Source organism: Tympanuchus pallidicinctus, unplaced genomic scaffold (genome assembly GCF_026119805.1).
Source record: "Tympanuchus pallidicinctus isolate F22 unplaced genomic scaffold, pur_lepc_1.0 scaffold15, whole genome shotgun sequence".
NCBI lineage: Eukaryota > Metazoa > Chordata > Aves > Galliformes > Phasianidae > Tympanuchus > Tympanuchus pallidicinctus.
Genome location: NW_026294669.1, coordinates 11715462 through 11730571, shown reverse-complemented (window position 1 = coordinate 11730571; position 15110 = coordinate 11715462). Strand labels below are relative to the sequence as shown.

Sequence of the window (15110 nt, the reverse complement as noted above, 5' to 3'; positions counted from 1 at the left end):
TAACAAGTAATTAACTTCTCTGTTCACCAGAAACAGTGGACCAAAAATGAACTCTGCTTAGTGTACCTTAATGATTAAGTCTCCTGAGTATTATGGAGTGTTTCTATTACAACATTTCACGAAAGTAAGAAATAAAAACAAGAAGCAAAGGTGCATCTGCACATGCAGAATTTTGTTCTCTATGTTCTTACAGCAGTAGATGTTGGCAGTAGGAAACTGATTTACATTTCTGTAATTTTGTCTGTTTATAATGAATGAGCACGACTGGCCACAGTTTCAAAGCAGAACTGCAAGAGGAAAAGTAACTGATTTCTTTGATAATAAAGCTGGGTGTTCCAAAATCGAATTGATTTATAAGAAGGAATTATGTTAATGATTTCCACTTATTTTATTTATTTATTTATCTTAATTAAAGGCATCAGAGCCTAAAATGTTTAAGACTGCTTTACTGCCATGTTACTGAGGAAGGTTTTAGTGGAAATTTAAGCTTGTGCTAACATCTTGCCATCTCAGTAAGTGTTACCCAGTTCAGTCTGTTTCAGCTGTGGTTTGTAGCAGGTGTAGTTTGCCTCTTGTTATAAATATTTATACTGTGGCATTCTCCGAAAGCTTTGAGTGAAGTATGAGGGAACTGAATTGAACTGAATGAACAAAAGATTAATTCTGAAGTTAACAAAGCATTTGGGTCTTGCCAGGGAATCGTTAGAAATCTGTTTGATCTTTCAGGTTTGTTTGGATATATATATATTTAATTTACAGTGTTTCTGCTGCCACTGGTTGAAAAACAGTTCTTGATTTAAAGTGTTAGTCTATTTCTTTGGCCGTTTTCATCTTCTTCCTTGCTTTGAAAGAGTGGGCATGTGAAGAGTAGAACTAAAACAAGCTTTCTCACATCATAACTTAAAGAAAAGTTCAGAACAGAAGTTCAAGGGAAGTCAGACTGTCAAAAGGCTTTTATCGTAGTAGATCCACAACTGCTAATTTAGAAGGGAATGCCAAAAAAGTTGTAAAATGGAGAGTACTTATTTTAGTTCAAATGAAAACAAAGTAATGTCAAATGCTCAGTGAGAATAAACTAATTCTTTCTGTCTACCTGGAGTACAACTCATCATGCTGCCTGCACGCATAGAAACCATCTTCCCCTTTTGGCTTGCATATTGAGTAGTTGTGTTCTCATTCACTGAACTGAACATAAATACTGGAAAACAAAATATGTAGGAAATGAATTTTACAGCATACAGGTGAAATATGGTTTATAATTTCGTTAGAGTGAATATTGTTCAATTTATGAAGTTATTATTTCACTAATCACTGTTTGGTTTCTTTGCCATATGAGTTTAAGAAACAGCATGTCAAATATAAGTTTTAAGCTTTGCACTAACTGGAGATGCATTAAATTGATGAAAAATAATTAAATGTTTTTTAATAATATCTTTTTTTTTTTTTAAATTAAGGTACCAGTATTTTTTACAGATTAAACAGGACATTCTTACTGGAAGGTAAGACATTTTTGTTCCATTAAACATTATATGCAACTTGAGAAAAAGGTGTTGTCTTGATCATGAAGAATTATGCTTGCAAAAATGAAAGTATTTTAATAATATGCAAAAATAAACAGTAATAATAATTCTGTCCAACTTGTGCATGAGTACATTATGAAACAGTAGGCTTTTCAAAATCATTTCATATAAAATATGTAATTCTACTTGTTTTTCATCTAAAAATAAAACAGATTGCCCTGTCCATATAATACTGCTGCTCTTCTGGCTTCCTATGCTGTTCAATGTAAGTACTGCTAGTATTCATATTCATGTAAGTACTGCTATGTTTGAAAATGCAGCTGTTTCTAGTTTTGCTTCTACAGAATCTAGTTCACATTTGTATAATACTGTGTATGAGATGTTTGTGGACATGAAGTGCCTGTAATCATTGTTCAAACCTGGTGGTTGTTGGTTTTTTTTTTCTCCTGGCACACTTTGTTAAATTAGGTATAGAAAAAATACTGGCAAATGTATTTTCCTTCTTTAAGCCCCTGCAGTTTGAAAAATAAAATAAGAACCCCTTGTTTTTGTCTGCATTCCAAAGTGTGATTACATGTTATTTTTTCACGAAGTGAAAAGGCTAACACTAAGGCAGTTTTTAGACACACGCGCGTTTTTGACATACAGTACAGTAGGCATCCAGATGGGTGTGAAATAGTAAGTTCTAGTCATACATTGCCAAGCAGTTCCATACCAGTGCTGCCAATTTTATGCCCTTCAGTGTATAATGTTTCTTCCTTTCTCCTCATTTTTCTTTTGTGAAACCTGAACTCTTCAATGGAGCAAGTCTTAGAAGTTCAGTGCAGAAGTTTTGCAAATAGTGATTGTCAGAAAAAAAGGAAAAAGCAAACAAATTTGTATAAAGCATCAAACTTCAGGTGCTGAACGTATTTAGCGTAAGAGCTGTCAAAAACAAAAGTTGAATTCATGGCTTTGGATTTTGTCTTGGAAAAGATTAGGTGTTCAGTAGTGAAGCAGACAATATGTAAAGTTTTGTAACAGTTAAGCTTGTAAGAATGCAGTATTTTCATTTTTAAAACAACGTAGTGGGCATGCATTGAGCATTGCTGTTAGACTTGTTATGTGAGATGTTACTGTCCTTAAGTTCTTCACCCTGCAGATCTGTCTAACGATTTTCTTCGTATGCTCATTACTAATTACCTTTGGATTCAGGTCTTGAAATTCTTCATGAATCTTCATGAATAGGTCGCTCCAAAAGTAGTGCTTCCTATTTATTTCTATGGAAACCGCAACTGGTAGAGCACAGTAATGTTATTTGGAAGAGCAATTTCTCATCTGCAGAACAGTATTTTTCAATATGGTCACTGCAATTAGCTATGCATTTTCGTAAGTGATGCAAGAGCCTGCATGCTGCACTCATCAAAATCTGCACCTATGGAGGTGACCCATTGTTGCTGTCGTCACTGCTGAAACACCTCCTGCTGCCTCTCTTTGCTCACATCCGCTGTTTCCATGGGCATTCAAGAGGTGGTGTATGTCAGTGGGTGACATTTTTTTTGTGTGAAGAAATTCAGTTCTACCTCTTTGTTTCATTTGCACTTCCATGTCAGTGCCATTTTGTCAGGCTGCCCTTCTACTGCCATCTGGCACACAGCAACAGCATGTAATGGAATACTGACAGGAAGGTTCAACCTCTAACTGCCGTACCACCAACATCCACCTCTGATGTCATGGGCCAACATAATAAAATAGGAGGCATTCTTTTGGAGCCACCTTCGTAAATAGCAACCCCAGAACTTAGAGACAGCCCTGTATTTATAGTCTGTTTTAGCAAGAATTGCACTCTGTTATAAAACCTGGTTGCATTTTCCAGGCTTTAACTAACCTTAAATAAGATCTGTCTCTTGTGCTGTGCCCCAGATGCCTTTTCTGCCTTCACTTCCCTTGCTTTCCCTCTCATTCCCTGTGTACCTTCATCCACCCTACAGTCGTTTCTTCCATGCCCCATAGAAGCGTCCGCAGACCTTCCCAGAACCCCGCACCATGCTACCTTGCTATGAACTTTCCAATTCTCACATGTTATGTTACTTAGTACTGTAAATCTCTTAGATGCATTGTAGATATTTAAAACTGCATTGTTTTGGGGTTACAGCTGAAAAGCCTCAATGCTTGTATTCTTAGCAAATTCTTTGGCTATTTTTTGTTTTATTTATTCTGACACGTTATGTTACTTTTGATTTTTTTTTTTTTAATGATTTTGAGGAAGCATCGGAAGCTATGAAAATGCACTTTTTAGTAGTTTCATGTAAGCAGTGTAGGTGTATGTATGCATACTTCTGCATGCATGCAGTTGTGAACAAAAAACAGTTTTCTAATGCTTATGAATGTATCTTGGTGCAGAATGAACTGGTTGTTTTTTGCAGGTCTTGCAAAGTAAAGAAATAACAGTTGTAGTGCTTAAATATTGAAATTGTATGTAAGTAAGCAAGGGTTTTAAAAAAAAAAAAAAAAAGAAAAAAGAGGGAGAACAAGCTGGAGTACCTTGATGCATATTATTTAGTGCTATTTGTTAGGAGGGCATTTATGAATTAATTCATGTATTAGAACTTAAACAGTTAATACACTTCCTTCATAAACACCCACTCAAAGCTCACAGTAAGTGATTTCCACAGTACTTGCTGAGAATGTGGTGGTTTATTCAAAAGGGAAAAGGGGAATTCAAATGTCACTACTTCTGTTTGATGTAGATCATGATGTATGGTATCAGACTCATGTGAATTTGAATGTGTTGCACAGTGCCAACTAATCACTGATAAACAATAACCTCTCTTCTTAATATTTTAGCTGAGCTGGGAGACTACAACCATTCAGAAAACCTGCCAGGCTACCTCTCAGACTATTCTTTCATCCCTGGCCAGCCTCAAGACTTTGAAAAAGAGATAGCAAAGCTACATCAGCAGCACATGTAAGGATTTACAGTGAAAAACATTGACTGACTTTGTCGAATCCTGATTGCTGGTGCAGTCCTAATGTATAAAAACTAAGTATTTTCTCTTAAAGTTTTCTGTTGAGAAATGATGTATGTGTAAATGTGTTTTTTTGTTTGTTTGTTTGTTTTTGTTTTTGTTTTTTGTAGAATATCTGTAAGTACAATTGATGTTAGAATGAGAGGAAATGTTGATGAATTAATGAACTTGATAAAGGTGTGCTGAAAATAGTGCTTGTGTTTGTTAGGTACTATATGAACTTAAGAGGATATTAGTTAATTTGCTTCATTCATTCCTTGACAACACATAAAGGGCTTGTTTTCATGGTGCTTTTACCAGAAGACAAGAGTCACTTTAGATGTAACAAAGTCCTTTTCTTTGATATCTGGTCTTTCCCGTTTGCAGTTATTTGGTCTCTCATTAAAGAGGAAAAGGTGATGAAGCAACGGAAGCTTGTTTTTTTTTTGTTTTTGTTTTTTTGCAATGTGTAATATTAAGTAAATGTTATTCATTGATAGCTCCTTGATAGTTTAGAACTTCAATACTGCGTTGTTAGAGTAAGATTTAACAAAACATGGGCTGAATTTGTGATGACATTTGTACATTTCGGTCAGTGTCTTAGGAAATCCACTTAAGTAGGGTAAATAAAATTAGAGTGAGTTGGTAATTTAAACTTTGAGGGTCTTGGAGAGAGATTGCTATTATGAATAGGAAATTCAGTATTTCAAAAGTAATTTCCAGTTTTCACAGCTTCAAAGCCATTTAAATGTTGCAATACATTAGAAATAGGAAAAAAAAAGTGCATTTGCAAGCAGTTGTTTGTTTCAAGACTGTGTAAACACAATATAAAATTTTTGAATGAGGGCGTTTATGTGAGAAAGGAAATTGAGATTTCAGGGTGAGGGAAGGAGGAAAGATCAAGGCAGATTTTCTCCTTGAGCTCAGTAAAGAGAATATTGAGGAGCTGCATCTGAATGTTTCTTATACAGCTTCTTTCTTTCAGAGGGTTGTCTCCTGCAGAAGCAGAGTTCAATTATCTCAATACAGCACGTACCTTAGAACTCTATGGAGTTGAATTGCACTATGCAAGGGTAAGTTTGGATGAACTAATATTTTAATGTAAAAATGGATTCCTCTGATATTTGTGGGAAACTAAATTTTTTTTGTTGTTATTGTGAGCCTTTCTAGTCACTTTTCAGGAGAAAAGGTAGAAAGTAATAAGTTTATCTTAAGCTGCCTAAATGCAATTTTACCAGTATCAAAGGTCACTATTTTACTCAATCATCTTAAAGGTCTTTTCCAATGTAAACAATTTGATTATTCTGTTTGCTTGCTTTAGTTTCTGCTTAGTTTATGTGTGCTAGTCGGGTTCAGCCTTATTAGCCTGAATGTCAGTTTGGCTGACTACTGCTGAAAAAGAAAATTGTCAATGTTGAATGAATTTTTTATATTTAAGGGTCTGTTTTCTTTTAAACATTTGGTTCCTTAACTTGGTTCCTTCCTGAATTTGGTTCAGATTAGAACTATTGTGTAAGGTGAACACACGATAGTTTGATGAAATATGTAGTGTATGGTGAATATAGTGTGAAAATAAATACACAACCTTCTACTGTAAACTCAGATATATGTTAAAATCATGAATGCTATAGATTTTGAAAAGAGAGTTTCTAAATGAGAAGTTCTGACCACGAAGAGTTATTAAGCATGTATGGAAATCTAGCATTTTACTTCTCCCTGGTAAGTAAAGTGAAATACTTTTATCTAATAAAGCAGGTAGCTTGAGGTCTTGACTCGACTTGTCATTACAGTGCTGCCATTTCTTCAAAGATTGACTGTAATTATTTTTAGCAAGACATTTCTGTTTCTAATATTTCTGTTCTACTCCCTAATGTTAAAGAAATGTGCAACAGAATTTTAGAAGTACCCTGCTTCACTACTATGTCTATTCTCCTGTTTTTACTCAAGAATCGAGAGGTCTGTAGCAGATGTTTGATAAGAGTGCATAAATATTTCAGGAAAACTGTGCTATTTAAATATGCTTACAGTATTATTTGTTTTAGAATCTCTTCTCTCTGTGTTCTGAGATTGCAATTTCCTTTCAGGTAGGAATTTAAGTCGCTGGTTGCTTTTAGTGTAGCATACGCTGAGGCAGTGTTGTTATTCATAATAAACTGCTAGAATATTCTGTTTGCTTGAATATCATGGAAGATCGAATTAGTTAGCTACCATAGAATTTCTAAATGATTCAGAGCAAACATGTAGTCCTCTCCGAAACAGGGGAGGAAAAAGTGAATTCCTGTTTGTCTTGCTAAAACATGATTCCTTCCATGTAAATTGAGTTCTAATTTACTATTGTTTGTGTGTTAGGAGGAAGATTGGTGAGCTTCCATGATATTTATATTGTTTTTTACTTATTGTCTCTTTTCTTTTTTGAAGGATCAGAGTAACAATGAAATAATGATTGGAGTGATGTCAGGTGGAATACTGATCTTTAAGAACAGAGTACGAATTAACACCTTCCCATGGTAAGGACAGCTGCTAAGGCTAATCATTTTGTTTAGTATTTCAGAACATATTTTCTACTATTACTAGTGTTATATGCTTTAAAAAAAAAAAAAAAAGGCTAAAATTTTAGTATGTGAAGTTGAAATGATTTACCTTGTACCAGGTAATGGATAGTTTTATGAAGGGTTTTTGTCCTGTTCTGGATGCTGTGCTGTTAAGTGATTGTAGTGTAAAATACAATTAATTTTAATGTAATTTTTCTTCAGGAGCCTGTAAGCATACTTTGTGTAATTAACTGTTTAGCAAAGGCTAGCATTCTGGAAATACTGATTTTATTCTAGCTCAGTCTTTATAGGGACCACTAAACTTAAAAATATTAAATACAAAAATAATTGCTGTCATCTTTTTTTGTAATTTAATTGTACTTTGTGTTAAATTTAGGCATAGCACTTGAGGATAAGTGAGGTATAGTATTCAGTGATATTGTCATCTCTTCATCTGTAGATAGCTGTTTTCATGATGAAGATAAAAAAAAGTGCATTTATTGAAGAAAAGGTTGTCATTAATTTCTCCTCTTAACTAAAATAGATTGTAAAGCTGTTCTGTTAAGTAATCATGGAAATGCCCTTGATAATCTTATTGTTCTGGTAATCATCAGATTTTCTTTAATTGGGATTATCCTTTTACCTACTCATGTCAGAAGGGGAAAAGTCTAAGAGAAATCCTGTTTTGTTGCATCATTCTGATGCTGTACACAACTATGTCACCTTCACTAAAGCTTTTTTGTGCTACTGTGAAGTAGTTTTCTTTGGTTTCCTTTGTATTCTTCAAATCCACTCCTTCAGTCATTCTTACTACATACTTTGTGTATACTATGATGAAGTTCTGAGTGGGCAAAGTCATCCATCTAAAATTATTGTAACAGACATTAAGTTACCAGGCACAAAAAGCTTTTCACATTAGAAAAATGCTGACTTTGACATTTTTGTTGGCTGCTGATTTGTGTGCTTGGGCAATACAGTATTGAAATTCTCTGAAGTTCATCTTCATATAAATGGATTAAATTCATTACCTCAACTGAAACTGGAAGAACTGCTTTTCTGAGCTCCAACAGATACAGGTAGCTGAAGTTCTTGGGGTTTTGTTGTTTTTTGTTAGTTATAGGGTGAAATCAACTGTGTGTAATCAGTGACCTGTTTTTGCGTCAGTATGGTCTCTTTCACTTGGTGAGATTCAAGATGTTAATGACATCTTTCCTTCAACCCACTGAATTTGAGACATTTTAGTTCACATTGCAAAGCAATGCAAAGCTTAATCCCTAGTTTTGTTGTAGGATGTTATATAATTTGTGGTTTACCATGTTGAGAAGTATGAATGATCAAATTGGAGCAGATTTTTGCAGAGAAAAGAAATGTAGAAAGCTATAACAAAAACCTTATCTATACCCAGATGAAATTGAACACACAAACATATTGCTTGGAAGCATTTAAAGAAAAGCAAGCCTGAGGCAAACACAGAACATCTAAATTTTCAGTCTTCATGGTTAGTCTGGTAAATGAAAACTTGATCTTGCAATTGCAAGTCTGAAACTACTGGAATATTCAGGCCTACCTTTCTAACAGCTACTCACTCTAAGAAAGAAACCCTTCATCTCCAAGAGTTTTGAAACATTAGAACCACTTCTGGATTAGAGCTGGTTAATAAATATAGTTCTGTAATAATCAGGATGGTTTTAATTCAGGCTGCTTTTACTACTGGTTTTTTTTTTTGTTGTTTTTTCTTTTTCTGTTTGTTTTGTTCATCGGTTTTTTGGAATTGTTTTGGTGTTTTTTCTTTTTTTTTTTTTCTTGGAGAAAACAGTAATAATAGAAATGCGTTCTATAAAACAGCGGTAAATTGCTGGGTACGTACAATGTAAGTCATAATTAAGCTGCAAGTCCCTACTGGAAGTTAGAGGTTTCTGTGAATTCTGTTTCATATCATTTGCGTGCCAGGGATGCTGATCTAAATTCTTACTGTGGTTTGTATGTGTGTATAATTACCTAAACAGTTCTTCTTTGTATTCAACCGTATCAGCTGACATCAGGGTTATTAATTTCTTCCTGTGAAGACTGTAGTACCACAATAATTGGTCTTTACAAAATAACTGAAAACAACAACAGCAAATGAAGAACCCCACCCCCACTCTGTGCACAGATTCCTCCAACCATAGCCTTTCTTTGGCTAAGAGTAAAGCAGTAGACCTCTGTCGTTCTTCTTTTCTGCTTGGTCCTGCATATCTGGACCTGTGCAAGATGTCTTTTCAGTGCTTGGCAATTATATGGCTACAAGTGAATGTTTAGATATCCCATTTGCAGTACTCGTGTGCTGATGTTGAGACATGTGACAGGATAGACCTGCATGCATGTGGGGAGAAGTAGATGTAGAAATAGATTCACCTGCAATCAAGTAAAATGTCCTTTACCACTTACCTTAATTGGGTTGAAATTTTTGTCAAAATTACGTAATGCAGTCTTTGTTATCAGAGATCATAGGGAGAGGAGGGAAGAGGGCGAAGACTAGGCAGGCTCAAGGCAAAATGCAGAGCGTATCTTTTATGTAGTGCATCCTAATTACTTTTCCTGTATTAGATGTAGTATCTGTTTCCACAGGCTGCACTACCTGTCACAGAGACCTGGGAATCAGTGAGATCTGATCCTTTGATTCTTGAAGACCAAGGGACAAAAGCATAGAGTACCTGAGCATGTCATTTGTCGCTGGATCACCTTCTCAAGAGTGGAGATGCACTTTCCTTTGCCTTTCCTTTGCCTTTCTTTTACTGTTGATGTTTCCTGGAAAGCTTTGCCTTTCACAGGGTTACCAGTTGAGCTATGGTAGTAGTACTAGTGGTAGCTGGGTAGTATTTCTGTATTCCTTCTTGGTAATTTGATCCTGCTTCTACCTCCTGCATATTTCCCATTTGTTGGAGCTCAGTCAGAAGTTCCAGGTTTGTCCAAGCTGGTCTCCTTCCATGCTGGCCTGCTTTATGTAGCACATTAAGATTATTCTGAATTGGGATTGTCCTTGAAGATTGACCACCACTCCTCAGTTGCCAGGCCCTGCAAAGTTTATCCAAAGGATTTTGTGTTCCAGAGTTCTGAGCAGACCGAAGTTTCTTCTCCCTGGGTTGTTGAGTTTGCGAGTCTGCCGCTTTCTCTCCTCAGTTTCCTCAGGATCATTAAATCTACCATCTCACAACTGCTGGAGCCAAATGTGCCCTTTACTACTAAATCTGTACAATCTTTCCATGTTTGTGAGTGGTGCTACCAAGAGCATCTTTCCTAACTGGTCAGCACAAAACCTGTGTAATTGAAATCTTGGTCAAGTCTGCTGGATTGCTCACGTTCTGCATTGTCATCCTCTCAGCAAAGTTTGGAAGTGGTAAAGTCGTCAGTGAGCACCACAGCTTTCCACATGTTTGAGTACAGGTTTCACATTAGGTTAGGACTTGTAAATATCTCTTTGTTTACAAAGATTCATTATATGGTTTAGAATGTCTGAGATAATTGGAGTCTGGAAAATCATACCAGGAAAATATTACAGATGCCTGTTCTTAACCTTTACGTTGGATATGCATCATTGGCAACAGAAAATGGAGGCTTAGATAGATGCATCTTTCGCTTTAGCCAAGTCTGGATTTTCTTAATGCCTAGCAGGTTATTAGCAGTGCATATGGACTCTTACTGCTGTATTTTTTTCAGAAATAGATGAAGTTCGGGTGGCTCTTATGGCTTGAGTTAGACCTTACTGGCTAATGGAACAGTTTTGAGTCTCTTCCTGTTGAGTGGTTTCAGGCTTAATTGACCCCTGACTTTGCTCTGCCTAAATTATGGGGTAGGATTAAAAAAAAGTGTGTCTAACTTTCATCTTGATTCTCCCTCAGTCATCAAAGGAAGTCATTTCTTTAACAGAAGGGGAATAGAGTTAAAGCTAGTAAAATGGTTTTATAAATTGAGTAATTTGGATATTTTTTTTTTTTAAGACTTTCTGTTAGCATGTTAAACAAATCTGGTGTTTTGTAGAGCATGTGCAGGTATTATTAGAAAAGACGTGCATTTAAATGATCTTTTAATAGTAGTGTACCTCCAAATTTTAGAAAACGGATTGTGATAGACTTCTGGTTCAGTTAGACTACTTAAATGGCAGGTAACTTTTTTTCTGTTTCCACAAATGGATTACTATAAGCAGTAGTGAATATCCCATTAGTACATCTTGGACTTCTCCCTAAATATTCTTACACAATTGTTTGTTATAGGAGATGCTAAGGTAACTGCTGTGTTGCCAATGAAGTAGATAGATAATTTTGTGGATCTTTACATACTTTGTGGATCTAATTCTTGATCAGCTTTTCAACAGCAGCAAATCAGTAACCTAACAAAGCCACAACTAGTTCTCTTCCTAATTACAAAACCAGGAAAGAAAAAAGATTTATGTAAGCATTATTTAACAACTGATATTCATACACTCTCCCCACCACTTCATTATTGTTGGGAGAATTTCTCTTCACAAATCAAGGATATCCAGGTTTGGTTCCTGCTGCAAATACTGCTCCAGAGAAAATGTCTCCATTTGATTTGATTAAGAAGATAATTTGTATTGGATATAAATATATGGTTGTGTGTGTGTGTATATCCATCCATCCAACAGAAGTGTTTGTTAATACTTTTGCTCCTTATCTTTCCAAGTGTTAGAGGTTTTTTTTTTTTTTTTTTCAACAAAGTGATTAATATTCAAGCAGTAATTTCAGTCATTTCTGAGGTTCCTGTATATTCTTAATGAGTCAGTTAATCTCAAAAACTGTGGTATTATCTTTGCTGTCACAATTTGTCTTGCCTTGGTAGCTTTAGTAAGCCAATACAGTAACTTGAAATAGTGGGACCGTAAGAGATGACAGTTCAGATTAGTGACAGAGTTCTCTATAAACAGGCAGTGTAAGAGATTAGTTGTAACCCCTGAGGAGTTTGCTTTATAATTTACCAAAAGTTAACTCCTATTGAGATTTCCTTTGAGCTTCATTAAAATCAGTAGTGAAATCATGTTTGTGTGAGATAACACTTGAATTTGGCATTCTGTTTTTTTTTTTTTAGTATCACATAGATTTTCCTTCTTGTGTTCACGGAGTTTGCAGTGGTTTTTCACGTTACAGTTACTTTTGTAATAGAAATATCACTTGTCTTTTTCCTATTTAGCACAACTATCATTTAACTGAACATCTCAAATTGTCTGGAATTACTGTAGTGTCTTGTATGCCTTATAGATAACCTGCAAGATAAAGCTATCTGTAGGCTGTTTTTTTTCCCATGATGTGATGTTTTAAATGACTTTTCCTGCTTGAAATGTGGAGGGTTTTTCACATTATTTACTCCTTTTTTTTTTTTTTTTTTTTTTTTTTAAATACTTTATTTATAAATATCAATGTTATATGTAAGTGTTAATCTCCACAGTTATTGGCTCAGATTTTGCTATTTGAAAACTTCTGGTAATACCTAGAGTTGAGTAAGAGCATAGTGAATGTCTTTTGGGAATTATGTGAAAGTGTTTCTTAGATAGTCCAGGGGATAATGAAAGCAGTCTCAAAAGAGAAGGCTTCAGATTAGGATGAATTCAGAATACGATAGGTCCTTGAATTTGGATCTGAGAATATAGGTAATTTAGCAGCAGCCCTAACTTAGGATAGAAACAAGTGAATTTCATTGGTCATATATATGTAGTTTACAGATTTTAAATTATACAATCTGTTTTATATAATCTCTATATTATTTTTACCTATATAAATGAAATCCATGCTCTAAAAAGTGTGTTTTCATAGAAATATTTAAGTTATGAACAATGGTTATACTAAGTGTTTAAATGGTCTGGTTTTATTTTTCATTTAGGTTGAAGATTGTAAAAATTTCTTTTAAATGCAAACAGTTTTTTGTTCAACTTAGGAAAGAATTGGTGAGTACTATTTTAAATTTGATCTAAAAAATGAGTAACGAGACTTCTCTGTACTAGATGTCTGCATTATACTTTAATATCACATTGATTCTTGTCTTAAGTCCAGTTTCATCAATTTTCTGTTTATTTCAGTTGCCAAACAGTCGTTGCAATGTTTAATAAGACTTATTTCGTTTGATCTACCTTATACAAAAAAGACTTTTAGTTTTATGTATGTATGCAGGAAATAAAAATGGCTTATATAATGTAAATATTGAAGGTTGAAAGTAAATCAATATTAAATTTAAATTTCAGAAGAAACCAAGTTAAAATGAAAAGTAATGCTTAATGCTGATTCACTTGCGTATGTGCTCTGATTAAAATACGCTGGTAGGTATTATTCAGATCTAGTAATACAAAGTGGCTTTTACTTAAACAGAAGAGATAAGAATGCCTTTGCGGTTTTGAAGTACCTGGGGTAGTTGGTTTATGCATACTTCTGTATTTCTTGGAAGAAAACTGAGGCTTTACATGAAAAATAAATATACTTTTTCTCTTGTGATATTTGTTTCCTACTCTGTGAAGCACCATAGGACTAGTGAGCAGTTAATTCAGCAAGAAATTGATTGTTTCATGCCTCCAAGAGATAGGAATCTAAACCCTTACAGACTTGGAAAAGAATTAATTAAAATACGGGTATGTGATTAACTCATTAGATTAGTTAAAAGGTTTTGTGCAGTCCTTATTTACAGCTGAAAGGATTTAAAGACCTAAGTATAGAGTTACTAACCAGAGGAAAAAAAAAAGATATATTTTAGACAGAAATACATTCTAAATACTATAGAACTACTCCAGATTCAGAGACAAATATGTAGGAGGGAACTCCTGTTACGTCAGAACAGGCCAGTGGTTTGTGACCAGCAACAGCAGTTTGAGCTGCTCATCTTAACAGCAGGAGGCCCAGGAGTTTGAAGTTCTCACAGATGGAACTGCCTGACTAAATACAGATCTGCTGTGTTAGCTGATGGGAGGAGGTTGACGTTTCTGCTTAGTGCAGCATGAGTACACTGTCAGTTTAGAAAGGGGAGGTTAAAACTGAACAAGGATTTTGGAGAAATTGTGTGGGAAGAAATGAACTTTGGCTATTATGTGAAGTGAACAAATTTACCTATGATACAGGCAGAAAAATGGTAATAAGTATTGTATTTTCTGTTATTTTTTAATACCCCACATATTACTTGGACCAGGGTGGAATTGATATATGAACTAATATTATTTCTGCTCTGAGATGACTTATCTAAAGCAACAAATTAAGAAGACTCATTCTGTTTTTCTTTAAGCTCTATGTATCAGATGAAAACTGACAGCAAGAACTTCATTTTCATTTATTTCAAGTCATGAATACCTTAAGATCAAAGCAGAAATTTGGCTTCCAAAGAAGGCATACTTTAACTTTTTAATCAAATCTAATATTAAAATTGTTATTTCCAAAGTTATTTTCCCTGGGCAGACTCTTTGGAAGAGATTCATCTCGCCTACATTCGGTGTCAGTTAAGTTTTATGATATTTTCTGTTTCATGATGAACCAATTGCTATTTAATCAGCTACTCACTGGACTTCCTCTGTGTAACCAAGACACTTGCGAAGACTGATACTTTTTGCATAAATTGGAAGTGTGTTTTAGAATAAGTTCTCTGGTATACGCTTGCTTTTAGTTTCCTTCTTTAACAATAGCAGGAACCTAAATGGCTTCTTTTCGGTAGTAGAAGCCAGGTGAAATGATTTTGTTTGCACATTCCGTATGTGAAATATCTCTAGTCTAGTTCTTTGTATATTGAAAAGCATAGTTATACAATATGGTAGTGAAAATGTATTCATGGTATGTTGATGTGTTTCGAAGTGTAAATACATAAGGAATTTTACAGCTGAATGCCCATATTTTTTTCTAATGGAAAGCTGAGATACTCTAGGATATTAAAGTGATGAACTTGGGAGAGAAATTTTGCAGTATTTCTTCCAGACTCTCTCATGTGCACTTTTTAAGTGGTCCAAAACAGATATTTTTCAAATACTGCTAATGAATATTGAGAGCTTTTAATTGCAGTTGTCCTTAAAAGTGCAAGTGCCTTATCTTTCAATCTCCTATTAAATTAATTCT

At 34.7% G+C, this 15110-nt stretch overlaps 1 protein-coding gene across 4 annotated transcripts in view; it reads left to right on the top strand.

Moving 5' to 3' along the window:
- PTPN4 (protein tyrosine phosphatase non-receptor type 4) overlaps positions 1–15110 on the top strand; it is a 98680-nt gene that overhangs the window by 43264 nt on the left and 40306 nt on the right. For all 4 annotated transcript variants that reach the window (XR_008204545.1, XM_052674495.1, XM_052674494.1 and 1 more), the window contains 6 exons: positions 1455–1499; positions 1733–1785; positions 4347–4467; positions 5493–5580; positions 6926–7014; positions 12910–12973. Coding sequence is in view for 3 of the 4 variants with exons in the window: in XM_052674495.1 (XP_052530455.1) it covers positions 1455–1499; positions 1733–1785; positions 4347–4467; positions 5493–5580; positions 6926–7014; positions 12910–12973 (460 nt within the window). In the remaining variant the exon portion in view is untranslated. The remainder of the gene's footprint in view (positions 1–1454; positions 1500–1732; positions 1786–4346; positions 4468–5492; positions 5581–6925; positions 7015–12909; positions 12974–15110) is intronic.